General features: G+C 40.9%; 1 protein-coding gene across 1 annotated transcript in view; it reads left to right on the forward strand.

Annotated features, from left to right (window-relative positions):
• LOC103798010 (nuclear receptor coactivator 7-like) overlaps positions 1-22,841 on the forward strand; it is a 42,040-nt gene that overhangs the window by 11,928 nt on the left and 7,271 nt on the right. Inside the window, 9 exon segments of the mRNA XM_009070251.1 lie at positions 3,601-3,680; positions 4,503-4,610; positions 6,041-6,142; positions 7,192-7,317; positions 9,641-9,825; positions 11,229-12,098; positions 12,100-12,284; positions 13,668-13,836; positions 22,143-22,290. Coding sequence (XP_009068499.1) covers positions 3,642-3,680; positions 4,503-4,610; positions 6,041-6,142; positions 7,192-7,317; positions 9,641-9,825; positions 11,229-12,098; positions 12,100-12,284; positions 13,668-13,836; positions 22,143-22,290 — 1,932 coding nt within the window. The 5' untranslated portion in view covers positions 3,601-3,641.

Genomic DNA, 22,841 nt, shown 5'->3' on the forward strand with positions numbered 1-22,841 from the left:
CGGGAACTGTCAGGCAGGCTCAGCTGTCACTGCCAGCACTGTGAACCTCACACTGATTTTGGTGGGCAGCAGGGCTAGTCTGTAACTCCGATGTTGGTACCATCACATGGTGGCACATTGTACCTCAGTGTGGGCAGCCCAGGAGCCTGTCGATGCTTTTTGACCTATTCTGTCTACTTACACAGCTATTTACATAGTCGCAGAGGTGTAATTCTCCTATCATGCATCAAGGCCTTTGGGATGATAAACTGATTGACCTCTTTATCATAATCCTTCAGTAGTTGCCTTCCAAATTGCTCCTATTTTGTAATGTTACAATTGCTCCTATTTTGTAATGTTTCCCATAGCACTGCAACATGAAATATGAAGTGTCTGCTAGGAAACTGAGGTACAAAGGTATCATTTAAGGGCAGAAAAATTCCCGTTCTAGACCTGTCCGTTTTCAGTAAGTTTTCTTTGCCTGTTCCCACTTGACATTCTTCTCACTGCTCATTATTTTACTATTTTTACATAATTCTTATTTTACATGCTTCCCAAAATCACAGAGAGGTTCAGTCCACCCACTCTGCCCTTTTCCTAAAAATGCAGTGTGAACAAATTTGCATTAACACAGTCACTTCTCATGGTTGTGCAATCCCATCTTCAGTGTATGTACAGTGCAGGAAAACTTGGGAGGCAGGACCGTGAGTCATTTCACCACTAAGCAAATGTTCAAGTTCAAAAAGTAGCCAGTGGCACTTGTTTTAGAGCCTGTAGAGCTTTTCACCTAGTTCTGTCTGAAAGACATGTGCTTCCTGAGGGACTCCATCATGCCTGTGTGCCCTCTGGGTGCCTTTGGGACAGCTACTAGAGCTAGTTGCCTTCAGATCATGTCAGAAAATGTTGGGCTTCCTGAAGGAGAAATGAGAGAGGATAAGGGAACTGGAGAGGTAGTATGTTGTGCTGTGTTGCTTGCTTTGCCAGGCTTTCCACCCACTCTGCTGTAAGCCATTCACTGGGAGCACACTTTGTGACCTCAGCCTCGCTACGTGTACCGTATATGGGCTTAATAGTACCTGTCAGATGTAATGGATTTATTTTTTTTCTGAAGGTCTGATTTTTTAAAATTAATTATTTTAGATCTTTATATGCATGTTGCACTAATCAAATTGATACAATGTGGTTTTGAATTGCCAAAGCCTGTCAAGTAGCTAGGCTCGGTGTAAGGATGGTGTCCAGAACCCCTTGTTGTTGGGATTAAGAAAAAAAAAAGGGAGCAGGGTGGTAGATGAAAAAAGGTATCCAGACAAAAAGTGTCAGATTTTGGTTTCAGAAGACAAGTAAGTTCACAGATTGACTGCTTCTTTTAGCCTGTAGATAAACAGGCTATACAACATATATTCTTGCACATAGATGTGAAAGAAAGGCAAGTGTCTAATCGTTCAGCTTATTTAGGATTTATTAACTTTTTTTGGCAAAAGAATGACTGTATTGTGTTTAGTCTGAATTCAACGTGTTGTTTGAACTTTTTCTCTGGTCTGTATGGTTTGGGGTTTTCAACTGTGTGCGTATTTAGTTCACTACTGTTTACTGTGTTCAGGACCCTACTAAACACACAGACTCACAGACCTGTCAGCCAAGACTGGAGCATATTATGTGTCTCCTTGGAACACAGTATTTCAGGTTATAACTTCTCACTGCATAGTACTTTTTAGTCTCCAAACTTTGCAGTCAGTGCAATTCAGAGGACCTGTGAAATACCATGTATTTCACAGTGGGGGAGAGAGAGGTGTCCTGCATTCCAGGTTGGAAGCTGTTGGGAAGAAAGTTGTATGTAATGCTATTTTGTGGTCTTGCTGCCACAGTGGCAATAGTGGTTGCTGTCATGGTCAGCTCTCAGTCATCATCTCACTTTACAAAGACAAAGCTTTGGAAACTAGAGTGTTTAGCTAATACCAAACATCCTAAGCTCTTCAGGCAAACTGCTTTTATTACATATTATTAATTCTCCCATCCACACCCAGACTTAAACTTTTTCACATTCAGCAGGTGCAAAATCTCTCTCTCCCTCTTCCTACATATCTCTGGGCTACTTTATTTTTATTCCTACTCACCCAAGGTCTTACTGATGCATGTCAAGTTAGTGTGAAATAATTGCTCTTACCCATGTGTGTTTAGTCCCTATCTGCTTCCTGCCTCTGCTGCATTGTTATCTGTTGTACCCCAACCGAGGCACTTCTCATGGCTGCATCCCTGGCAGGCAGTGGGTGAGGTGTGCTGGCAGTAACATTTGGATGTGTGTTCAGGCTCTTGTGAGTCTCTTCTGGCTGAAGGAGATATCTCTGACTGTGTGGCCTCTGGAAGACGCTGAGGCAGCCCCAGCATTAACCTCACTGTGTAAATGGGCTGGCAGAAGGGTCAGGTGTGTCACACTTCTGGGCCCCTCCTTGTTTCTTGTGTACATTACAGTGAGGCAGGCAAGTCCTCGCCCTTCTTTTTGCTATCGGTCTCTTGCTCTCGGAAATAGCAAAGGTTGCAGCAAAGACTGAATGCAAGTCAGAAGCCCTGCACTGCCATTCCCTGGCCTTTCCTCCCTGATCTTCTGGAGCTGCCAGCTTGGACCACGGGAACGGTCCCTGCAGGAGGACAGCATCTCCCTGCTCCTGCTCCTGTTCTTGCTGGGCCCAGCTCTGCCTTGCCTTCTCGCCTCTCCCCATCCCTTCTGGGCTGCAGCACACTGCCAGAGGCAGCAGGACCTGTCTGAGGGGCTGGGGGTGAGCAGGCTGGGTGAGCAGGTCAGTCATGAATTGCCTCACCATGTCCCATCCCCACTGCTGGAGCTGGGGCTATGTGCTGCCCTCGCTTCCCCCAGGTATGTGGGACTGGGCTCTGGGTGGGGAGGCTGACCCTGAGGGGCTGTGGCTGGCTGGGCACTTGGCATCCTCCCTGATCCTTGGCTTTGTTCACCCTCTGCTGTAGTGAGAATGGGAAATCCTCACCATTCTCATGCTGCTGAGACCTTGTGAGTGGGTCCTGCAAGGGTTTCTGCAAGTGCACTGGGTTTTGTGTACTGCAGCTGATAGAAACCACCTTCTGAATGAGCTTTATGCTTTCTTGTGCTTGACTGCATACACTCATGTTTTGCAGGACTCTTGGCATACTTTTACCTTCCGAGTTTAAAATAGTATTTAAATATAATGTACTTGTGGTGAAATGGTGATTAACCCGTAGTTGTTGTGGTCATACTAAGGCAGTAGCAGTGTGTACATTCATCGACCAGTTTCTACCTCAGCCTTGATAGCAGCTCATCACACAAAGTACTTGCATCCAACAGCAGAATCATGTGGAATCACAGAGAAAAACATGAGAGCAGTTCTGTATTTATATGGTATCTTGTATACATTACTCTTGCAGAAGGTCTGAATGATTACTAAACCTACTGTACTTAATGAAATTTTGCTTGACTTACAATGCAATTTTAAGGTCTAATAGGTATTTTTAATGTGTCATCTTGTTCCTGTTCACAGCTGCAATTTGCACACCCTATAGATCTCTTTCAAAACATGTTGAAATGCAAACATCTTAAAAGTTAATTACTTGAATTTTTTTTTTGCTGTTTAGATGACAATCAAAACAAAACCAATGAAAAGAAAGAGAAGAAAATGGTTTCTCAGAAACCCCATGGTACCATAGAATATACTGTAAGTATTGCTGTGTTCATGTCGGCTTTTTGAAAGTGTAGTTGTTGAGGTTGAGAGGGAGGCAGTGGCACAACACTGAGTGAATACTTGCTGCAGTTTACACCTATCTCAATAGGGATTGCTCCAAATGTTGCCATATGGGGGGAGCTAGGCTCAGTCCTGATTCTCTGTTCAACACAGGTCCTCTGCCTCTTCTCACAGCTGCCAGTTTTGTTTTTACTTCTGCACTGTAGCTCTCTAGTAAAGCAATCATTTTGTTATTCTGAAAAATACTTCCATTCCACAGTGTTGCTTAGGCCATCAAGTGCTTGGTCCCAGAGTGATGAAATCTCTTTCTCTAAGCTGGAGCAGAGCAACAGTGTGCTGCTGTGCAGCTTAGAGGACTAGCTCTGCCCAGAAAGTCTCTGTGTGAGCTGTCAGGTCTGTGAACTGGGACTGCACTCAAGTCTCCATCATGCAGAGTGACTGTGGAAGGCGAGTGTCCCAGCTGGGAACAGCACAAATGCCTGACATGCTGTGGCTGCTGAAGGTGTAATGAACTTTGCAGTGTGTTGCCTTCCCCTCCTTGTCAGAGCAATTCTAAATAAGGTAATGCTGCTTTAAAGTTTTAAGAGAAAAGGAGAGGAACATCTGTAACACCTCTGTACAGTATGAGAGAATATTTCTGTCTTTTTATTTATACCAGTGTATCACTTAAGCTATTAAACAGAGGGTGTGTTGAGGGCATCAGGTCTATTCCATGCAAACAGTCTGCTAGGTGGGTTTAGTTCTGCTGGTGTGCTGTGTTCACTATGGTATCTTAAGCTTCAACTCTTTCTTCAGGCTGGAAATCAGGACACCATAAACAGCATAGCATTAAAGTTTAACATCACCCCAAACAAGCTTGTGGAGCTCAATAAGCTTTTCACACAGACAATTGTGCCAGGCCAGGTAAATATTTTATTTATTTATGGGTTTTTCAATACCTAATTATTTTCTGTGTATTTAAAAGCTTTCTACTGCTTTCACATATCTTTTAGGTACTTGGATACAAGGATAATGGACAGTAATTTAAAGCTCTCCCTCAGTAGATGATTACTTGGAGTTTGAGGATAGGGGAAAGGGAACTTTGTAATTGCCATATCTGACTTCTATTACTTATATCCTGTCACTAAATCGTAAAGATGACTCTGAAGCTCAAGGAGGTAATGTAGCTGTTGCAAGGAAGTTGGATTCTTGGGAAGCCTAGATAAATGCCATATATAATGCATTAAAGAATTAGAGAGTTAGATACAGAAATGGCTTTTTGCCATTGTGTTGGGGATGAGTCAGTCTTCTGTAAGATGAGAAATAAATGGAGAGAGACTGTTTTGGGGAGAGTCAAGTAATGGAAATACAAGTGTGGAGACTAGCACCTGGTCCATGAAGAGCAAATTTCTACTTCTGCTGCATAGACATGAAGAGATTGAGGTGTCCTGATTTGCAGATAGGGAAACTGAGGCACAGAGAGATGGTGTGGCTTGCCTTAGAATACCCAACAGATAAAAGCTGCAGTAAGGAAAATAGCTGTATTTTTCTGAACGCTTTTAGTTTAAAACTAAACTGTGGGCTTTTTTTAAAAAATTTTAGAAATATTTTTCTTTGCTCTGATAGTTGGAGCAAATGACTCTGTGGGTTTTTTTTGGAGTGGAGGTCCAGAGCTGTATTGCAATTCTGGTACTGCTGTACTAAGAATCTGCAATGTTCACTGTGAGGGAATGTGAAAATTCAGACAAAGTGTTGCATTTTTATATACACTTGTATTAGTATTGTGTGGTTTCTGTTCTATTTTAATGCAGTACATGGTGCTAAAATGCTGTTTCATATAAAGAATATTTTCTTAGATTTGAAGATGCAAGTATGTTTTTGGAAACAGACAGCTTGTACTGAATTGTTATAAACTTCTAGCCCTAAAAATCCCTCTTTTTTCAGTAATGGCCTTTACTTTGGATCAGAGTTTATTGTTACAAGTTAATGACTATTAATAGTCATTTGACAGTTACTTTTTTTCTAGTTATTCTAGTAGTTCAGTGTAACCTGGGATTGTAAATTTAGGGGGAAAAGTGTTCTCAGTCAGGTTCTCAGTCACAGTCTCAGTGGAAAGTGTTTTATTTTCTTGCCTGTGCTATAAACCAAAATGTAGAGCTAGATGTGTAATTAGACTTGCATGTGCCCCACTATCTCACCACCTATGAAGGACAGTAGAGGAAGTTGTTTTTAAGGAGTGCATTGCAGTCATGAGTGATCAAGATTGTGTTGTCTTCCTAGTAGAGCATAGTATTTATAGTGGATAACCATTTAAGCTTGTGCCTTACTGTTTTGACGTATGTTTTTGTATTTAGATTCTCTTTGTGCCAGAAACAAGTGCTGCAAGGCTGTCATCTTCTAGTCCTGGTGCTCCCGTTTCTCCTTCATCATCAGATGCCGAATATGATAAACTCCCTGTAAGTCAAACATGGCTTCAGCAGTCTTAAACTCACAACGTATTTTCTGATACTGAAGCTGAGATATGAGGCAGTGTAAAGAGCAGTATTTTGAGATTACAGACTTTGTGTGTAGTGTATTGCATAAAATTTATTTGCTGTACAACAAACTTTACCATATATTAAAAATACTCCAAATTAAGGGAATTCTCTCTGAGTGTAGAAACCCAGTACAAGATCATCTGGGCCCAGAGTCTGACAAAACAATTGAAAACAGTGTGCCCTGTAGTTTCTAAAGAACAGAAAATTAGATATTAAAAATTTAGTGTTTCACACTGGAGATTTTTATGCTTCTCTGCATTCCAGAGTCTTGATCCTGCATTGGGATCGTTGAACAGGGAGGCTGTTAGTTTAGTCTGAGCAGTCAGTTTCTTTCTAGTTAAAAACATATTATGATGGTACTCATATATAGACTTGTCTTACATTAAGACTGCAGGATTTAATCTTTGAGAAATGCCTTTGTGTAGCTGAGCTTTCATTTTCTCTAGAAGGGTTATTGGCCATGATGTCTTTTAAGATAGTAGCTTTAGGGAGTTCAGCTGTCCATCTGCTGATGTTAATTAGTAATTTCAATCTGTAACTAATGAAAAGGAAAGTGTAAAGAAGCTTGAAGTGAATAATGGTGTTTAACCTTAGCCTTACACCTCTGTGCCACCTGCATGGGGAATCACACCAGTGCACTGTGCAGAGGTCTTCACTGTGGATAAGATGGCAGGACAGGCCCTCTCTTAATGAGAGTCCATCATTGAACTTCAATGAGCTGACTTGCCTTGGTATTTTTAATTTCTTGTCTGTTATTTGTATAGCTTTTTTTGTAAAGTTACAAGGGTTTTTTTCCATACAGGATACTGCAGCAAGTGTACATGGATACTTACTTATATACATGCATGACCACTGCTTTTCTTCCTTAAGCTGAAGGAATTGGTTGAACCTCACCTTTTAGTTGCCCAAAATCTAAAAGTGTAGGAGTCTGGTACTGTTGCTTTGCACTGAACTTTTTCTTTCCTAAGGATGCTGATTTGGCAAGAAAGGCTTTGAAGCCAGTTGAAAGAGTCCTGTCTTCTACTTCAGAAGAGGATGAGCCTGTGGTTGTCAAATTTTTAAAGATGAATTGTCGTTACTTCACAGATGGTAAGGTAGGTGGAACCTGATTTTTTTTTCATTTTTCATTGTTTGAGATTCTTTAAAAGCAAAATCTCTTTGGATAAGTGAGAGTTGTATAGTGAGGGAGTCAAATGTGCTCCATGTTTCTAAAGAATGGAAATGCTATGTTGGCTTTATCTATCACTGCTGTGTTTATTGGTACTGTGATAATATGCTGTATAATTTTGTTCTTTTAGTTGTTGTAATTGCTTGATGAAAGAATAGCTCTTCTACCCATCTTCAGTCCCTTACCATGCCTTAGCAGAATTCTGTGTGAGAGTATGTTGCTAGATACAGAGAGAAAACTGCACCTTAAGAGTTAGGACATGTCAGGATTAGTTGTCCAGTTCCATCAAATTGTGCAACAGCTTTATAAAACGAGCACATGCCAATCTATTTCATTTATGACTTGAAGCTAAATTTTAACTATTTCCAGAGCAGTGTTTCCTGATATGTCCATGTTGCTTCTGCACTTGCTAATGAACGTCTTGCAAGTCCTAACAAAAAGATAAATATTGCAATATGCAACCTTCTCTCTTTCTTGTATGGATTCTTATAACATATGTGTACCCACCGGAACTGCAACCCTAAATTACAGCAGCTGTTTTAGAAATGAAGGCAGAAAACTTGGGTGGTATTTTAATCTCTTCTCAAGGTTGCAAGACACTGTCTTCTTGAACTGCTTGCTTTGATATATCTGCTCTTGTTGACTCTGGTTTCAGTTAGATGTCTGTGTGTTTGGGTTTTTGAGTTCTCTGGAATTTATAACACTGGAGATGCTAATCGTAGTTTCAACATATTTTTTTCCCTTAGTCCTGACTTTTTTGTAAGATGGATGTGTTTACACCTACAGTTTCTGGCTTCATTTTGCATTGGGTGGATGCAGACTGTATTTAACCACTGCAATTTTGCAGTCTGCTATTTTGTAGAGAGTAATAGAGAGCTATTTGATGTCTCACACGTAAATTAGGGCAGTACTGTCACTTTGTTATGTGATGCTTGTTAGGTGCAGAGGGGAAGTATTGCCAGTTTTATGGCTGCAGGACTGAAAAAATTACTTGCAGTCAGAACAATCAAAAATATGATGGGTTCTTTGCCAGTGTAGCTAAAATCCCTTGTTGCCCTGCTTTCTGCAGTGGCTGGATGGGGGAAGTACAGCCTACTGATGTATTGCTCTTCTGACTAGTTACGTACCCGTGGGAGAAGCCTCTGCAGTTTTGATGCTTTCACACAGACACAAACCAGGCTTGTGTATGAGTCACACAGGAGAAGCAAGTGGGAAATACCTGCAGAGTTTGCTTTACAAAGGAGCACACATGCATATACTCATTTGCCAGTGTCAAGCCATCAGCTTGACATCTAACTGATTTTAAATAAAACAAACCAAACTTGTGGTCTTTTCCCTGCCTCTTGGTGAGCCTTCCTTGGCTTGCCTTGCAGATGACCTTGGATAATTAATAGTATTTGTAGTGTAGGTAATGCCAGTTGATCTGTGGTTCCTTTGTCCATTTGGCTCATTTGTCAGATGTCATGATTTCCACACAGCTTCTGAGTTGGTCTGGTGAATTTTGTAGCTTATCTGGTGGAGAAGGGTGCAGGAGCAAGACATTGGAAATCTCCTTTGTAAGCCTTGAAAAATGGTCAGTTGCTGTGGGTTGGATGCTGACTAACGGCTGAGGCAGCCTCTTATCAAATCCATGGCCAGAGCACGTTTTGGAGAATTAAATGTTCTCTACAGTTGTGCAGAATATGCTTCGATCAGTGGGAGAAGCTGCTTCTAGACTGGGGAGAAGCTGTCACATCAGATCCCTATGCAGAGAAGCTTTTTGCATGTACCTCTGGGATTGTAGATCTGGGGGCCTACAGTGTAGCTTAGCACAGTAACCAGGACATTTCCATGAGTGAGATGGTGGTCACGTGTGCTGGTTCCTGTAAACTCATGTATCAAATGAAGGTGGCTGCATCAAGAATAAAATGTTATGTACTTTTTAAAGAAAATAAATCAACTAATATATTTTGTCTGAGATTGATTAACAGTCACAGTTTCAGCTTGTAGCAGTCAGCACTGAAAGTCAAATAGTTCAGATGTTTTTTCCCAGGAACTTGGGCGTTTCTAAGAACGTTTTTTCTTTGCTCTCCTTACAGTGTCTGACTTAATGCACTTGGAAACCAGAATGTTTTGTTGGCAAACATTTCATGATATGGTGTAAAGAGGCAGGAAAGAGGTTTTACTTTTTAGGATAGTAGCCTAAAATCCAATACCAAATGATAAGTGCATTACATGTGATGTGCTAACTCTTTCTTCTCCTATTTTAGGGCGTAGTTGGAGGAGTCATGATAGTTACTCCAAACAATATCATGTTTGACCCACATAAGTCTGATCCTCTGGTAATTGAGAATGGCTGTGAAGAGTATGGACTCATCTGCCCCATGGAGGAGGTTGTCTCAATAGCTCTCTACAATGACATCTCTCACATGAAGATTAAAGATGCATTGCCATCGTAAGGAGTGTTCTTCCCTGAACTTATGCTTGTAGATTTTCAGTAAGGGTCAAGGAAATGGGGTGGGAAGAGGGGGAAGGAATGGAGGGGAAGAGTTTTAGTGCAACAGAGAAAGATAAATCAGGGGAGGAAAGTGCCAGCAAAGGAATGATTCACTTATGTTGTTCTTCCACTTCCTTTTTAGAGCACTAAAGTGGCATTAAAGACAAATGGGTCACAAATATGAGAACCAAAGTGTGAAGGAGACCAGTACAAACCAGTAATTAATAAAAGCATTGGTGGCATGTCATGATTGGGCTCTTGCACTGACTTGTCTCTAGGGCTATTTCGGTGGAAGTGAAAAGGGTTAGATTTGGACCATACTAGGACTGTTCTGAGAGGACTATTTAAAACTTCAGAAGATAACAGCACCCTAACTCCCAACTTCAGTACTTAGAGAAATACCAGTCTGTGGAATACTTCTGCTTCAGAACCAGAAATGCATTGACAGTTACGAGTTATAGAGGATAGGCTATTTTCATCTATGCATAGACCAGGCACTGCTTATATATTTGCTCTAAGCAAAGTTTTGTGCTTATAGGCAATACCTGTTTGATCAGTGAAATTTGTTGACTTCTGTTTTCTCATTTCAAAAAAACCATTGATACTTTTTATGCTCATTACTAGTGTTTAGTAACTTCTTCATAACTTTTAAGACTTTTAAGATCTTGTATTCTCATTCACCTCAGGCCTTTTATCAGCAATGAAGAGCTCAAGTTGTATGCTGTTATATTTATAATAATTTTTCATTTTGAAATATTCTATAGTTGTCCTGCTTTAAAAAGAAATACTTGGGAAAGTCTGCATTGAAAAAGTATGTTTGAGTAATAGAGACAAGTTAAAGGAAAAAATATCCATTGCCTGTTAATGTTTTGCAGTAAACATGTTCAGACAGGATAGAGCTTATCTCTGATTTATTTTTTCTCAAAAATACATTTGTACTGACTAGGAAGCATGGATGGTTGTAGAGGTTGACTCATTGTCAGGTGTGGGAAATGTCAATATTAATCTGATTTGAATGAAATTCCAGCACTTAAATACATGTCCTGTGACTTTTTATTACTGAGCTTCTGATGACTTGCACACTGTTATTACATGTGTACCATTTCTTCACCCATGCAGCATATCCTGACAAGTGGTTTGCTCGTTTTATTTCAGTATTATGCTTTCTGCATTTTTTCTCCATTTTTCTCTCAAGTCACTTATTTCCACTGTTGTTTGTTAATTTTGAAGAAAGTTATTTTTTGTTGAGTTTCACAGCTTAAGTTGGTGTATTATTTAGTTTGTCTTTTCAGTTTGTTTTTTTTTTTGTGTTTCCATTTTGCTTTTAACATCCTGTATACATCCATCATTTCCCCTGACAGTGACATACCAAAGGATCTTTGTCCTCTGTACAGGCCAGGAGAATGGGAAGACCTATCCTCTGAGAAAGATATCAATCCTTTCAGCAAATTCAAATCCCTTAGCAAGGAAAGGAGGCAGCAGAATGGGGATCAATCCACTGTTCCAGGTGCCAAACAGATAAAGCCTTCAGATAAGGAAAAGTCTGCTGATTTTGAAGTTCTTCAGTCATCTGAGAGTACGGGCTCAATCAAATCAAAGTCTGTGGAGTTTCCCAACAACATCACTGTCACTGAACATTTGGAAAAGTTTGCTGTGGATCCATGTGCCAAGGACCCTTCTGGGAAAAAAAATGCTTCAGATATCAAAACCAAAGAAAAATCCCTTTCAGGAGAAGGAGAGGAGGACTTAATTGACCTGGAAAAGACATCATCTCATATGGATAGAGGGTTGGACAGGAAAAGCTCAGTAGTGGAAGGCTTGCTGGCTGACCCCAGGGAGTTGGGGAGAACTAAGCAGCAGGTAACCAAACCTACTACAGAAGTCCAGGAGCACTTGACAGTTGATTCCTTGGAAAAAAAGGACAGTGTTGAACCTAAAGCTGACTTAGACTTAGAGCTGTGTGAAAAGCAAGATGTTATTCCAGAAGTAAACAAATGTGTCAGTTCCCCGACAGGTAAGGTGGAGACTGCATTGGACACTAAGAAAGAGCTAGAGAAAGATAAACTTATTGAATTTTACCTCAATAAAGATGGGAATGGGTCTCAGTCATCTGAAGACTTACACAAGGCTGAAATCCAGAAAGGTGAAAACAATAAAGCAATTGGCATAGACCTTACACTTAGCTGTTCAAAGTCCCAAGCTAATGAAATCCATACGGTTAAAAGTATGGAGCTTTGTTGAAAGGAAAGCACCGTCATTAGAAATCAGCTCAGCAGCAGCAGAGGAAAAGGATCTGAAAGAGTCTGTGGACTCTTCATTAGTACCAGCTATAGACAAGACCTGTCAAGAAACACAGTTAGACAATCAATCAGAAATCAGACTGTGGCTGCTGCAGAAAATTCAAGTGCCAATTGAAGGTAGGTCTCTGGTTATCCTTGTTTCCTCTGAGACTTGGACATCATTATGCTGGTAACCTTTGAATTGATGGTCTTCTGTTCTAAATTTCCTCTTTCTATAGTACCTGGTCTCTTTTTTACTCTTGTATATTACATTGTTATACGATTTGCTGTCTTAAAATTCTCTAAGCTTCTAGTTTGGTAAATAGCTTGTGTGCTGTTTACATATTCAGTGATCACTGTTTATATAATCTTTACCTCTGTTTACTGGGTTTAAGAAGGACAGTGAGATGTCATCCAGTTTCAGTACTGAGAGGGACACTTCGTGGCCTAGGAGATCTTACTCTATATTGGTAACTTCTGTTGCTTCAGTGAAGTGTGTCAGTGTATTTCTGATAGTATCCAAAGCAGTGCATTGCTGTAAAGGTGGGGGAGTACCAAAGTATTCTTGACACTGTTTGCATCTGTCTACTGTTTCATGCTATGGAAACCCTTAAAGAAGTGATAAATAGGCATGTATATGTAGAGTCCTACTGACTGATTGTTTTTTCCTGCTTGGTCATTGTGTTATCAGAAATAAAATTCAGGCTGTTACTGGAAAGCATATAACAAAATGAAGTCTCAGCTCAGATAGTGTGTATACATACTGCCACTTCTGCTGCAGCCCAGTGCCTCTAAGCACTAGTCTGTCCTAGAGCATTGATTCTCCTCTCTGGGTAATTTAATGAACCAGTGGACGCTGGATTCCCATCAGGTGGTGGTGTATGATTAGAGTGGAAGTCTTTATTTTAAAAACAGTTGTTATGATTTTTCTTTCTGAAGGGTTTATGTCTTGCTAGTTGTATTTGGCTGTACGTGCACTCCTAAAATGAATAAGGCAACCTCGGTGTGATTGAGGCTGTAGTTTAATGAGCAGCGTTTTTTGCCACATGCACAATTTAAGGAGCTTAAACTGATTTCAGGCTCAGCCCTGTCTTGTGCAGACAAAAGGTGCTTGTAAGGCTTGCATTTGTCTTACCATCGAGGCTGAGGAACTGATCTGTCTGTGTGTGTATATGCAGGATTACGTGTTGACTAGATGTGTTTGCTGGACCCTCTGTCCTCTTTACTTGCCTGCTTTGTGCCAGCCTGGTCATCTTCCCCATTTGCTTTGCAGTGCCATTCTGTACGTGACTATACAGCACGGGGGGATACAGGGTGTGACAAAATGGGAATAAGTGGCGACAGTTTAGGATGAACATGGATTTATTACAGCTGTTGTACATTGTAGTCAGGTGTAATTGTGTATGGTGCCTCTGAGTATTCCTTTGCACAAGATTATTCATTTTGGCCACAGTGTTTTATCAGCTGTAGTATTTGTAGTTTCCTGTAAAAGCAGTCTGTTTTCTCTTCTGTCTCGTTCAGATATGCTTCCTTCAAAAGAGGAGAAGAGCAAGACTCCTCCAATGTTTCTGTGCATTAAAGTAGGCAAACCCATGCGAAAGTCCTTTGCATCTCAGAGTACCACCGTGTCTCAACAATACAGTAAAAAGATAAAGCAACCAGAGTACTGGTTTGCTGTTCCTCGGGAAAGGTAAGCTGCAGTCCTTTTAGCCCAAAAATGTGTTTGTCTGTTACTTTTTAAATGGGCAGTGCTTTCTAGAGTTGAATGTGACATTCCTTACATGGTCCAAGGTGTGAAATGCAGCAAGGATGCTGAGATGAGGAGAGGGGTGCCCTCACTTCATTGCATGCTAGAGACAAAAAGCAATGTTTGTTGCTGGTGTTATATGGCTCCCAGTGGGAAGGAAGAAGGGGTCGGGGGCATTTGAGAAAAAAAGAGGGATAAAGGGGATGAACTGGGTTTTGGCTGTAGTCTAGGAAGTGAGGAAAAGGGGAGCAGTGGCTGGAGAGGCAAGGAATCCACTAAGGTGTCAGTGCAAAAAAAATAAAAGATAACACACTTTGCTCATGTGAAATACGTGGGATAAGGGAGACACTCCTAACTAAACAGGTGTGGCTGTTTCTGCCTTCAGGCCCATAAAAACCAATCCATTCCTTTGCAGTTGGCTGTAGTCTAGGAAGTGAGGAAAAGGGGAGCAGTGGCTGGAGAGGCAAGGAATCCACTAAGGTGTCAGTGCAAAAAAAATAAAAGATAACACACTTTGCTCATGTGAAATACGTGGGATAAGGGAGACACTCCTAACTAAACAGGTGTGGCTGTTTCTGCCTTCAGGCCCATAAAAACCAATCCATTCCTTTGCAGTAAAAGCCAGGGACATAAATGTTTTCTGTTCCTGTAGGTGTGTATTTATGTGTAAATAGTACTATATCAAAAAAGCAAAGCAACAAACTAAAGAGTGAAGGCCTGTGATTTTTCCACATGAATCACCCAAAAATTTTCTCTGACTGTGAGGAACAAAATCCCTCTTGCTAGAAGCCACCTAGAGCAATTCTCTGGTCTGTTGAGGAACCAAAATCAGTGATCACACTTCTGGTGAAATTAGATACCTGGAAGGAAGAATCTGAACTTGTGATCCACCTCAGGGATGTCTCTTTAAGATGCAGTTGTTTTGGTTGGTTTCTTTTTCAATTTCAGGTTCAGTCTTTTTTATTTATTTTAAAATAATTTTTGTTTAATAATTTTAATGTCAAATATGTAGCATGTGTGTTGATTTGAGTGTTTATTTTTTGTGCTTTAGAAATTAGTTTTTTGATTGCAGTAGTGTGGAAGTTGCTGACCTGGAACTCTCCCTGGAGGAGAGGGAGAGGCTTAATCCACCTGGAATGTGGCCATTGGGAGTGTAGCTGAAGATAGCTTATGGTTTGCTTGCTATCTGCTGATCCCAGTCCTTGGCTTCTCAGGGATTGCAAAAGGGAGGGTTCAGAAAATTCTAGGCTGAAGTGTAAGTAAATACTTCAGGGAGTTGGAGTGATGCTGTAATATAACACAAGGTCAGTTATTGCTTTGGGGATAGTGTATCTAACATCAAATAAAGCTGCTGAGCTAAACTGAGCTCATCTCTAATCATTGTTCTGTGCAACAAGTAAATCTATTAAGTTTCTTACCACAAACTTGCAAAACCGTTTTTCTACTTGTCTTTTTATGAGCAGAAATTTTCTGAGTAGGGAGCAGACCTAATCCATATACAAACTGAAGTGTTGACAATTGGTTTATACTTCAGTTTTTGTAATGAGAAAAAAAAGTAATTTCTGGAGTGAGCTGCTGCAGCAGCACTTGGCCATTCTGGCTGACAGATCACATCTGTGATGTCAGGGCTGCTATTCGGATCTTGATCAAAGTTCAGGGTGAATGATTGGTTATAATTGTTTCGGTGCCTGTTTTAACACCACAGAACTGCATGAAAGATCATGTAGAACTTGGAGCTGAAATTAAATGTGAGACCCATTCCTTTGTTTTAATGTAAGACATGTTTTTGCCTGTTGAAGACGACAGTGTTTTCTCCAAGCTCTTGGATGCCTTTCTAAAGCAAAAGGCATTGCATCCTGCCTGTTGGGAATATTCTTGCATCAGTGTTGCATAGTATATAATTACGAGTGTTGCATCTTGAGGGTGCCATGGATAGTGCATGATTTTGGATAGCTTTGCAATGGATTTTAGATACAATATATCAGATAATTTAGTAAGTTTAAAACTATTTGGAATGCAATGTATACTCATGTATGAAAATATCAAGAATACCACTTATCTTGTTGGCTACAAAGCATCATAAATAAAACACTTTGTCCAGTGCAGTCACAGCAGCTTGTGCAGTATCTTAATGCTTCATAGTAATGTAAAAAAACCCTCCAAAACCAAACAGTCTAAACCTGGATAGAGATTGTGAAGAAATTGGTTTGCATGTCTGTATTCATAGTGTAAGTTAAATCTTCCTCTGATTTGTTTTTAATTACATTTTTCCATGGTCTCTTAGTGTTTGCTATTAAAACAGCTTCTGTCATCAGTTGCAAAAATGGCTCTATTTTCAGCTTGGGCCCCATAGCCTACTGCTCCCAGCAGAGCTGTCCTTCCATGTGCAGGCTGCTGCTGCTTCCCGGCCTTGGCAGGTTGCAGGAAAGGTGCACTACGAGGAAAGACGTACTTACCTTTTAAAAGGAATTTTTTTTATGGAAGTCTTTGGAAACATTAATCAGAGAGAAGACTTTTAGGCTGATATAAAGGCTGTCTGTAAGTCTTAAGTCTCATTTGCCTTTTGCAGCTGTGTCAGGTCTTCTCTCCTCCTGTGTGACTTCCCAGGGGTGGAGTGTGTCCCAGCACATGTCTCCCCGTGGCCTGCAGGGCATGGCTGAGTTAATCAGTGACTGCAGGACTGCTTTGTGCTGCCTGCCTGAGCACGTCAAGGGGGTGATGGGCATCTTGAGTTTCCTTATATACAGATTGCTCAGTCTGGAGCAGGTTCTTGACAGGTTCAGCTGAGCAGAGAGAGGCACTCATGCTTTTGGACACAAATAGAGAGATTGATTCTTTTGCTGAGAAGTCTTGCAATGGGTGTAGCTTACAGTATTAGAGGGTAAGTCTGTGTGTGCTCTCACTACGTGGATTTATGTTTAAATGGTATGTAGATTTCCCACACTAGTGGATTTTGAGTAGTAGTAGGTCACTGATGAGGTCACATATATCCTCAAGGTCTTGTGGAAGAAAATGCCTTGCACTGGGACAGAGATAGTAGTGCATAATTTCTTTGTTTATAAACATGTGTCATGGCAAATAATTTCCTCATTTTCGCATTGGCTAGTTCCTCAGTCAAGAAGTAAATCTCTTTGATTTTCTCCAGTATAAATTTGGCAGACAGGTTTGGTTTATGAATGCATAATTTGCAATGATGTTGATGTAAAAGACATTGCATTGAGCTTATGCTGCTGAGATGACATCTGCATTTTTGTATCTTTCTTGAGAGCACACAGATTTTCAAGTAACAGGAGTTGAGCCTTACTTCTCTTTTTCAGACTTAGCTTCCTGCCCCTTTGGGGTTTTTGGTGTGGTTTGGGGAATTGGGTGAGGTTTGGTCTGGTTTTTGTTACTGTTTCTGTGAGGTTTCCTTTTGCAGAACAAGATACTGCTTGGTTGTGACTCCTGTTAGTAACACACTGTAGTTAATGTGATTGAAGCTGAGACCTGGAAGAACTTGCAGCACAACTAGCTGGAGTGAATACCTACTTGATGCTTCCATGCACTTACACAGGGCTTTGCATAAAGTGACAGTGGTTAAAACGGTCCTGATGCTGAAAGATCATTTTTCCATGCTCCTGGAAATGGAATGGAATACGTAGCATAAAGCTTAGATTTAAAATCCTTTTGAATTATTTTGCGAGGAGAGTACTCACAGAGTCATGATAGTAAGATATCAAACTGTGCAGATGACACCTATGAAAATCTGTTTGTATCTATATCTTAATGCCTTACAATGAGAGCTCACAGGAGTCTGTAGGAGCTCATAAAAGCATACGAGGGCTTACGATACCTTAGCCCTCATAAGATTCGTGAAGAATCATCATCTGGTCAGGCATGTTTATAACCAAGTCATAGGACTCCTGTGAACTAATTCCTGTTTCTAGGCCAGGAGCTGTGGTTGGACTTAGAGTGATTAACTTCAGGTTTCTGAAGTTGTTTCTTTCCTAGTACTTTGTGTTATTGATGTTTCTCTGTTAGTCCGTGGCACACTCTTAAGTATGTGATGACCAAAACAGCTATTGAGTTCTAGGGTAAATTTCCTCATAGCTGTAAGTTGGCTGTAAGAGAGTTCCTCAAGCAGTGCTTTTTCAGTTTAAAAATTGTCTCCAGTTTTTTCAATTTGGTATCTTGGCAATGCCACCGTAGCATAATGTTACAATCTTATTAGCAGAGCATCCCTTTTCAGAATGACATCACTTCTACAGTCACCTGTTTCTGGTTTATGCTGCTCTTCTTAAATCTGGAGCATCTGGATTTATTTAGCATCTGTCCATTGTACAGGAAAACTTAGTTATGCACTACTTAAATAAACTGAGCACATACAGTCCATGGGGCCTGACAGGAAATGTTCTGAGTATACTGAGGAAGTAGGCTGATGTTATTGCAAGGCTGCTTTCTATCATCCTTTGAAAGGTTATGATCACTGGGAGCAGTCCTTAATAATTGGAATGACAAATGCTGTAACCATTGTCAGAAAAATCAAGGAGGATCTGTGGGATCACAGGGCAGTCAGTCAGCTTCACCTCAGTCCCTGGAAAGCAAGTCCTTGCGTACACAGTTTCCAAGTACATGGAGGGCAAGAAGTGATCTCCAGAGGTGCATTAAAACCTACATATGTTCTGTGACTCTGAGATGAGAGTATGAGAAGTGATCATGATCAGTTATCATAGATTTACCAAGGGGCAAATCGTTTTTCTACCAAACAAACAGCTTCTCTGTTTATGATGGCTTCGCATTGTGTGCAAGGGGAGAGCAAGAGATTGTTGCTTTGCCGTGACATTAGTAGCTTTCAACACAGTCTCCCATAGTATCCTTTAGCCAAATTGGTGAGATGTAACCTGGACAGGTAGACTGCCAGGTGGTTGTAAAACTGACTGGGGCATTGGGCTCAGAGGGTTGGTAGCTAGTCTGAGTGGCTAGTCAGGTTGTGGTATTCCCTGGGGACTGGTACTGCTTAATGCCTTCATAGGTGACATGGACATTGAGACAGAATACACCTTTGTGATTTTGGGGGATGATGCCTAATTTGGGGAGAGTTCATACGTTGGAGGGCAGGGCTACTGTTCAGGGGGACCTTAACACTGAGGAATGGGCTGACAGAAACTTCCTGAAGTTCAGAAAAGGCAAATGCAGAGTTGTGCCCCTGGGGTGGAGCTGTCCCTGCAGCTGTACAGTCTGGGGACAGGTGGCCTGGCAAGTAGCTCTGCAGAAAAGGAGCTGGGGAAGTTACGAGCAAGCTCAGCATAAGTCAGCAGTATGTCTTTGCAGTAACAAAGACTTAATTTCTTGCTGGACTGCTTAAGGAAGAACATAGCCAACAACTTGGATGGTGGTTATTCCCCTCTTTCTGTCAGACTTGTAGTTAGGAAGGGGGGGGGGGAACAAGGAAAAAAAAAAGTAACATGGTGCCAGACCCTTCTCAGATCACACACTGCATTCTTCAGAGCAAATTGTGATTTGATAGAAGAGGAAAAAACTCCAAGAGACTGGTTATGCATGGAGAGATTGTGGGATATGTGTTGGAGATTTTTCACAACTGCAAACGGACAAGAATGCACAACCTCCTCTAACTTGGAAGTTAGTTCAGCTATAAACAGAAGCTGTTGAAATGATCTCCAGGGGTGCCTTAAAACCTAAGTATGTTCTGTGTCTCTGAGATGAGAGTATGCTGCTCTCCTCCACCCACCTGCATGTGATTTCAAACTGGTCTTAGTCAGACAGCAGCAACCACTAGTTTTATTGTTCTCTCTTAGGGATTTGTGGGAACTAAGTAGTTAGCTTTCCAGCGTAGGACTATGTAACGTAAAACACACAGTACTCAAGTTAAATGTCTCTTTCTTTTAAAACCCACATTAGTTAGCAAAGAGATGATCAGCAGGACCTGCTGAGTGACACCTATTGATGTGGGAAAACTTCTGCAGTTAGGAGAAAAGGTCTTGACTGCAATGAGATGATTTGGCTTTTAGAAGTGCCCTCCACAGTTCACTGGGTTTAGATCTGTGCAAACTTGTAAGCAATCATGTGGCTTCTCACAAAGAAAGGGGGACCCTGTGTGATGGGGGTGTGACCCTCTATTAGCTGTTTCCAGGCAATTACTGGCTAGAACTATCCCAAAGACTGATTGTTTGCACACTACTACATTGATCTCTTCTGTGTCTGTGTTGCTATGCAGGAATAAGCAGCAGCTAATTTTTTTTTACTTTGATATCAGCATTATCTACCTCATTTGTTCTTGATGGAGGCTTTGATGCCTCAGGAACCAATGTAGGGTGTTCACAAATTTAGGATAATTGAAGAAAAACCATACTTGGTTGTATATATTAAAAATGTTTCACAGGTACAGTTCTTACTTGATAACAAAGATTTAAACTGCTAGAACATCTGTTAGCTGTGTACCACAGAAGCATTTCTGATTGTGCAAAGAACAGAAAAAACTTATGGCAGTGTAATTTGTTCCTTTTTCATTAAGAGGACTGTTTTATGATGACGCCAAGTCAGTCCTTTATTCTTTTTGAGGGTAGTGGAAACTGGACCCAAATTTTTTTGAGGCCAAAGTGAGTTAAGCCCCTTCAAATATCCAAATCAGAGGGCTGAGCACCTCTGCTATGAAGACAGGCTGAGAGAGTTGGGATTTTCAGCCTGGAGAAGAGAAGGTTCCAGAGAGACCTTACAGCAGCCTTCCGGTACCTAAAGGGGGCTTGCAGGACAGCTGGAGAGGGATTTTTACCAGGACATGCAGAGCTAGGATGAGGGGGAATGGCTTTGAACTGAAAGAGAATATGTTTAGACTAGATGTTACGAAGAAATCTTTCACTGTGAGGCTGGCGAGGCACTGGAAAAGGTTGCCCAAAGCAGCTGGGGATGGATGCCCCATCCCTGGAAGTGTTTGAGGTTTAGACCAGGTTTTGAGGAACCTGGTCTAAGGGAGGGTGTCCCTGCTCACAGCAGGGGTGTTAGAACTAAATGATCTCATTAGGTCTCTATTATTAACTATTGTATGAAATATCTCACTTTGACTCTGAATTAGTGTAGCTGCTGTGAGTGGGCAACAATTTTAGGGCTGTCAGTTTATGCAGTTAGAACTAACAACAGACTTCAGTTCTCGTTGGTAGGAGTGTAGAAGAAAAAATGTAGACTCAATTGGAACAATCTCTGGAATTATACTAGTGACCCTGAACAGACTGCAGCAGTGCTAAAATGGTATTTTAAGATTTTTTTGTGCATATATATAAATCCAAATAACTTGAAATATAGAGGGGAAATGTCTAAATTTCTCTAATATTTTTCTTGTTTTGTATTGATCATTAATTACTGGACAAACTTTCAGGTGAATAATTGGAGAAAGATGCAGTGTCATAAGCCCTTAGTGTCTTTCTGTCAGCCTTATTTAATTAGGGTTTGATTTTTGTTTGTTTGGTTTTGGTTTTTTTTTTTTTTTTTTTTTTGTTTTTGTTTTTTTTGGTTTTTTTTTTTTGTATTTACCTTCTTGTGTAGTGGGTCCACTAGGATGTTCCTGTTTGAAATTGCATGTGTTTGTTTTAACTTCATTGTGCCACATGAATCCCTTTTTCAGAAGTGGTTTCAGGGCTTGTTATGGATGCTGTCACAGAACATCTCTTTCAACACAGTGACTGAGAGCTGACTACCTTTATGTAAGAGCATGCACAGCTGGTACTATATCATTAGCAAAGCTGTCAGTAACTGCTTATTTTTATAATGCTAACAGAACGAAGATTGTTTTGTGGTTAGCCTCTACAGCTGTTAAAAGGCAGCTGAAATGTGGTGTAGACTTTACCAGTGATGTCTTATGGTTTGTTTTATGCAGGAGGTCAAGATAAGTAAAGTGAGTGTTATATTGGAGTTAACTTTTGTGAGTATGGCCTAATACCAATCAACTGTACTTCTTAATATGAATCACGTGGGACTGGGCAAGCCACTTTGCTTTACCCTGATGCTTTGGCTATGCATATAGCAAAGGGAGGAGAAAAATATACTGTGGGGTGTGAAAGCAGAGAAACCTTGACATGCTTCAGGCTGCCAGGTGGAGGGAGCTCTTCCCTTGCATGGTGTATGAAGGTGTAGGTACACAGGTGTCTTATTTGTGTGACTGTCCCTGCTTTGTCATTGGGCAGAACTGCTGTACTGCATGACAGTGTTGTGTTCATGGACCACTGAACAATGGTTGTTTGCTACTCTTCTCTTCACAGGGTGGATCACTTGTACACATTTTTTGTTCAGTGGTCACCAGAAATATATGGGAAAGATGCCAAAGAGCAAGGTTTTGTCGTGGTAGAAAAGGAGGAGCTTGACATGATAGACAACTTCTTCAGTGAGCCCACTACTAAAAGCTGGGAGGTGAGTCCTTTTTGTGTTCACATCAACCATGTGCATATCAAGTCTGCAGCCTCTGTTAAGAATCTCAGCAGTTGTTCTATTGAGGGTTTTTATGGTGTTTCTTTACATCAGTTGCTGCTTCGTATATAGAGGTCTCCTCAAGGCTTTTATCTGTCTCACAGTTATATTCCTTTAGTCCTTGTTTCTTTTCTCCCCTTAAAGGGCAGGCAGACAACTGGGAGCTGTCTGATGTGTAGTCGGCAGAAGCTGTGTAAATTTTTTGGTCATGTGATGTTAGCCTTTTGCAAAGCTCTACAGGTGTATGCTGTCAGCATTGCTAAATTCCTATTGCATTTATATGCTACAAATAAAATCTTCACATAAATACACATAAACAGCAACACAGACTCCTGTGTGCTGGTTGAAATGGATTGGTGTGGTGATGTGCCAGCCCCTTGCTTTTCTGGTGCACTCAGCAAAACTGTTTGAATACTGGTTGTGAGATGGATAAGTTTCATCCTTGGACTTTAGCTTTTTTATGTGGGGTCTTTTGCAATCTTGCAACTGCTTGG

Source organism: Acanthisitta chloris, unplaced genomic scaffold (assembly GCF_000695815.1).
Source record: "Acanthisitta chloris isolate BGI_N310 unplaced genomic scaffold, ASM69581v1 scaffold26772, whole genome shotgun sequence".
Taxonomy (NCBI): domain Eukaryota; kingdom Metazoa; phylum Chordata; class Aves; order Passeriformes; family Acanthisittidae; genus Acanthisitta; species Acanthisitta chloris.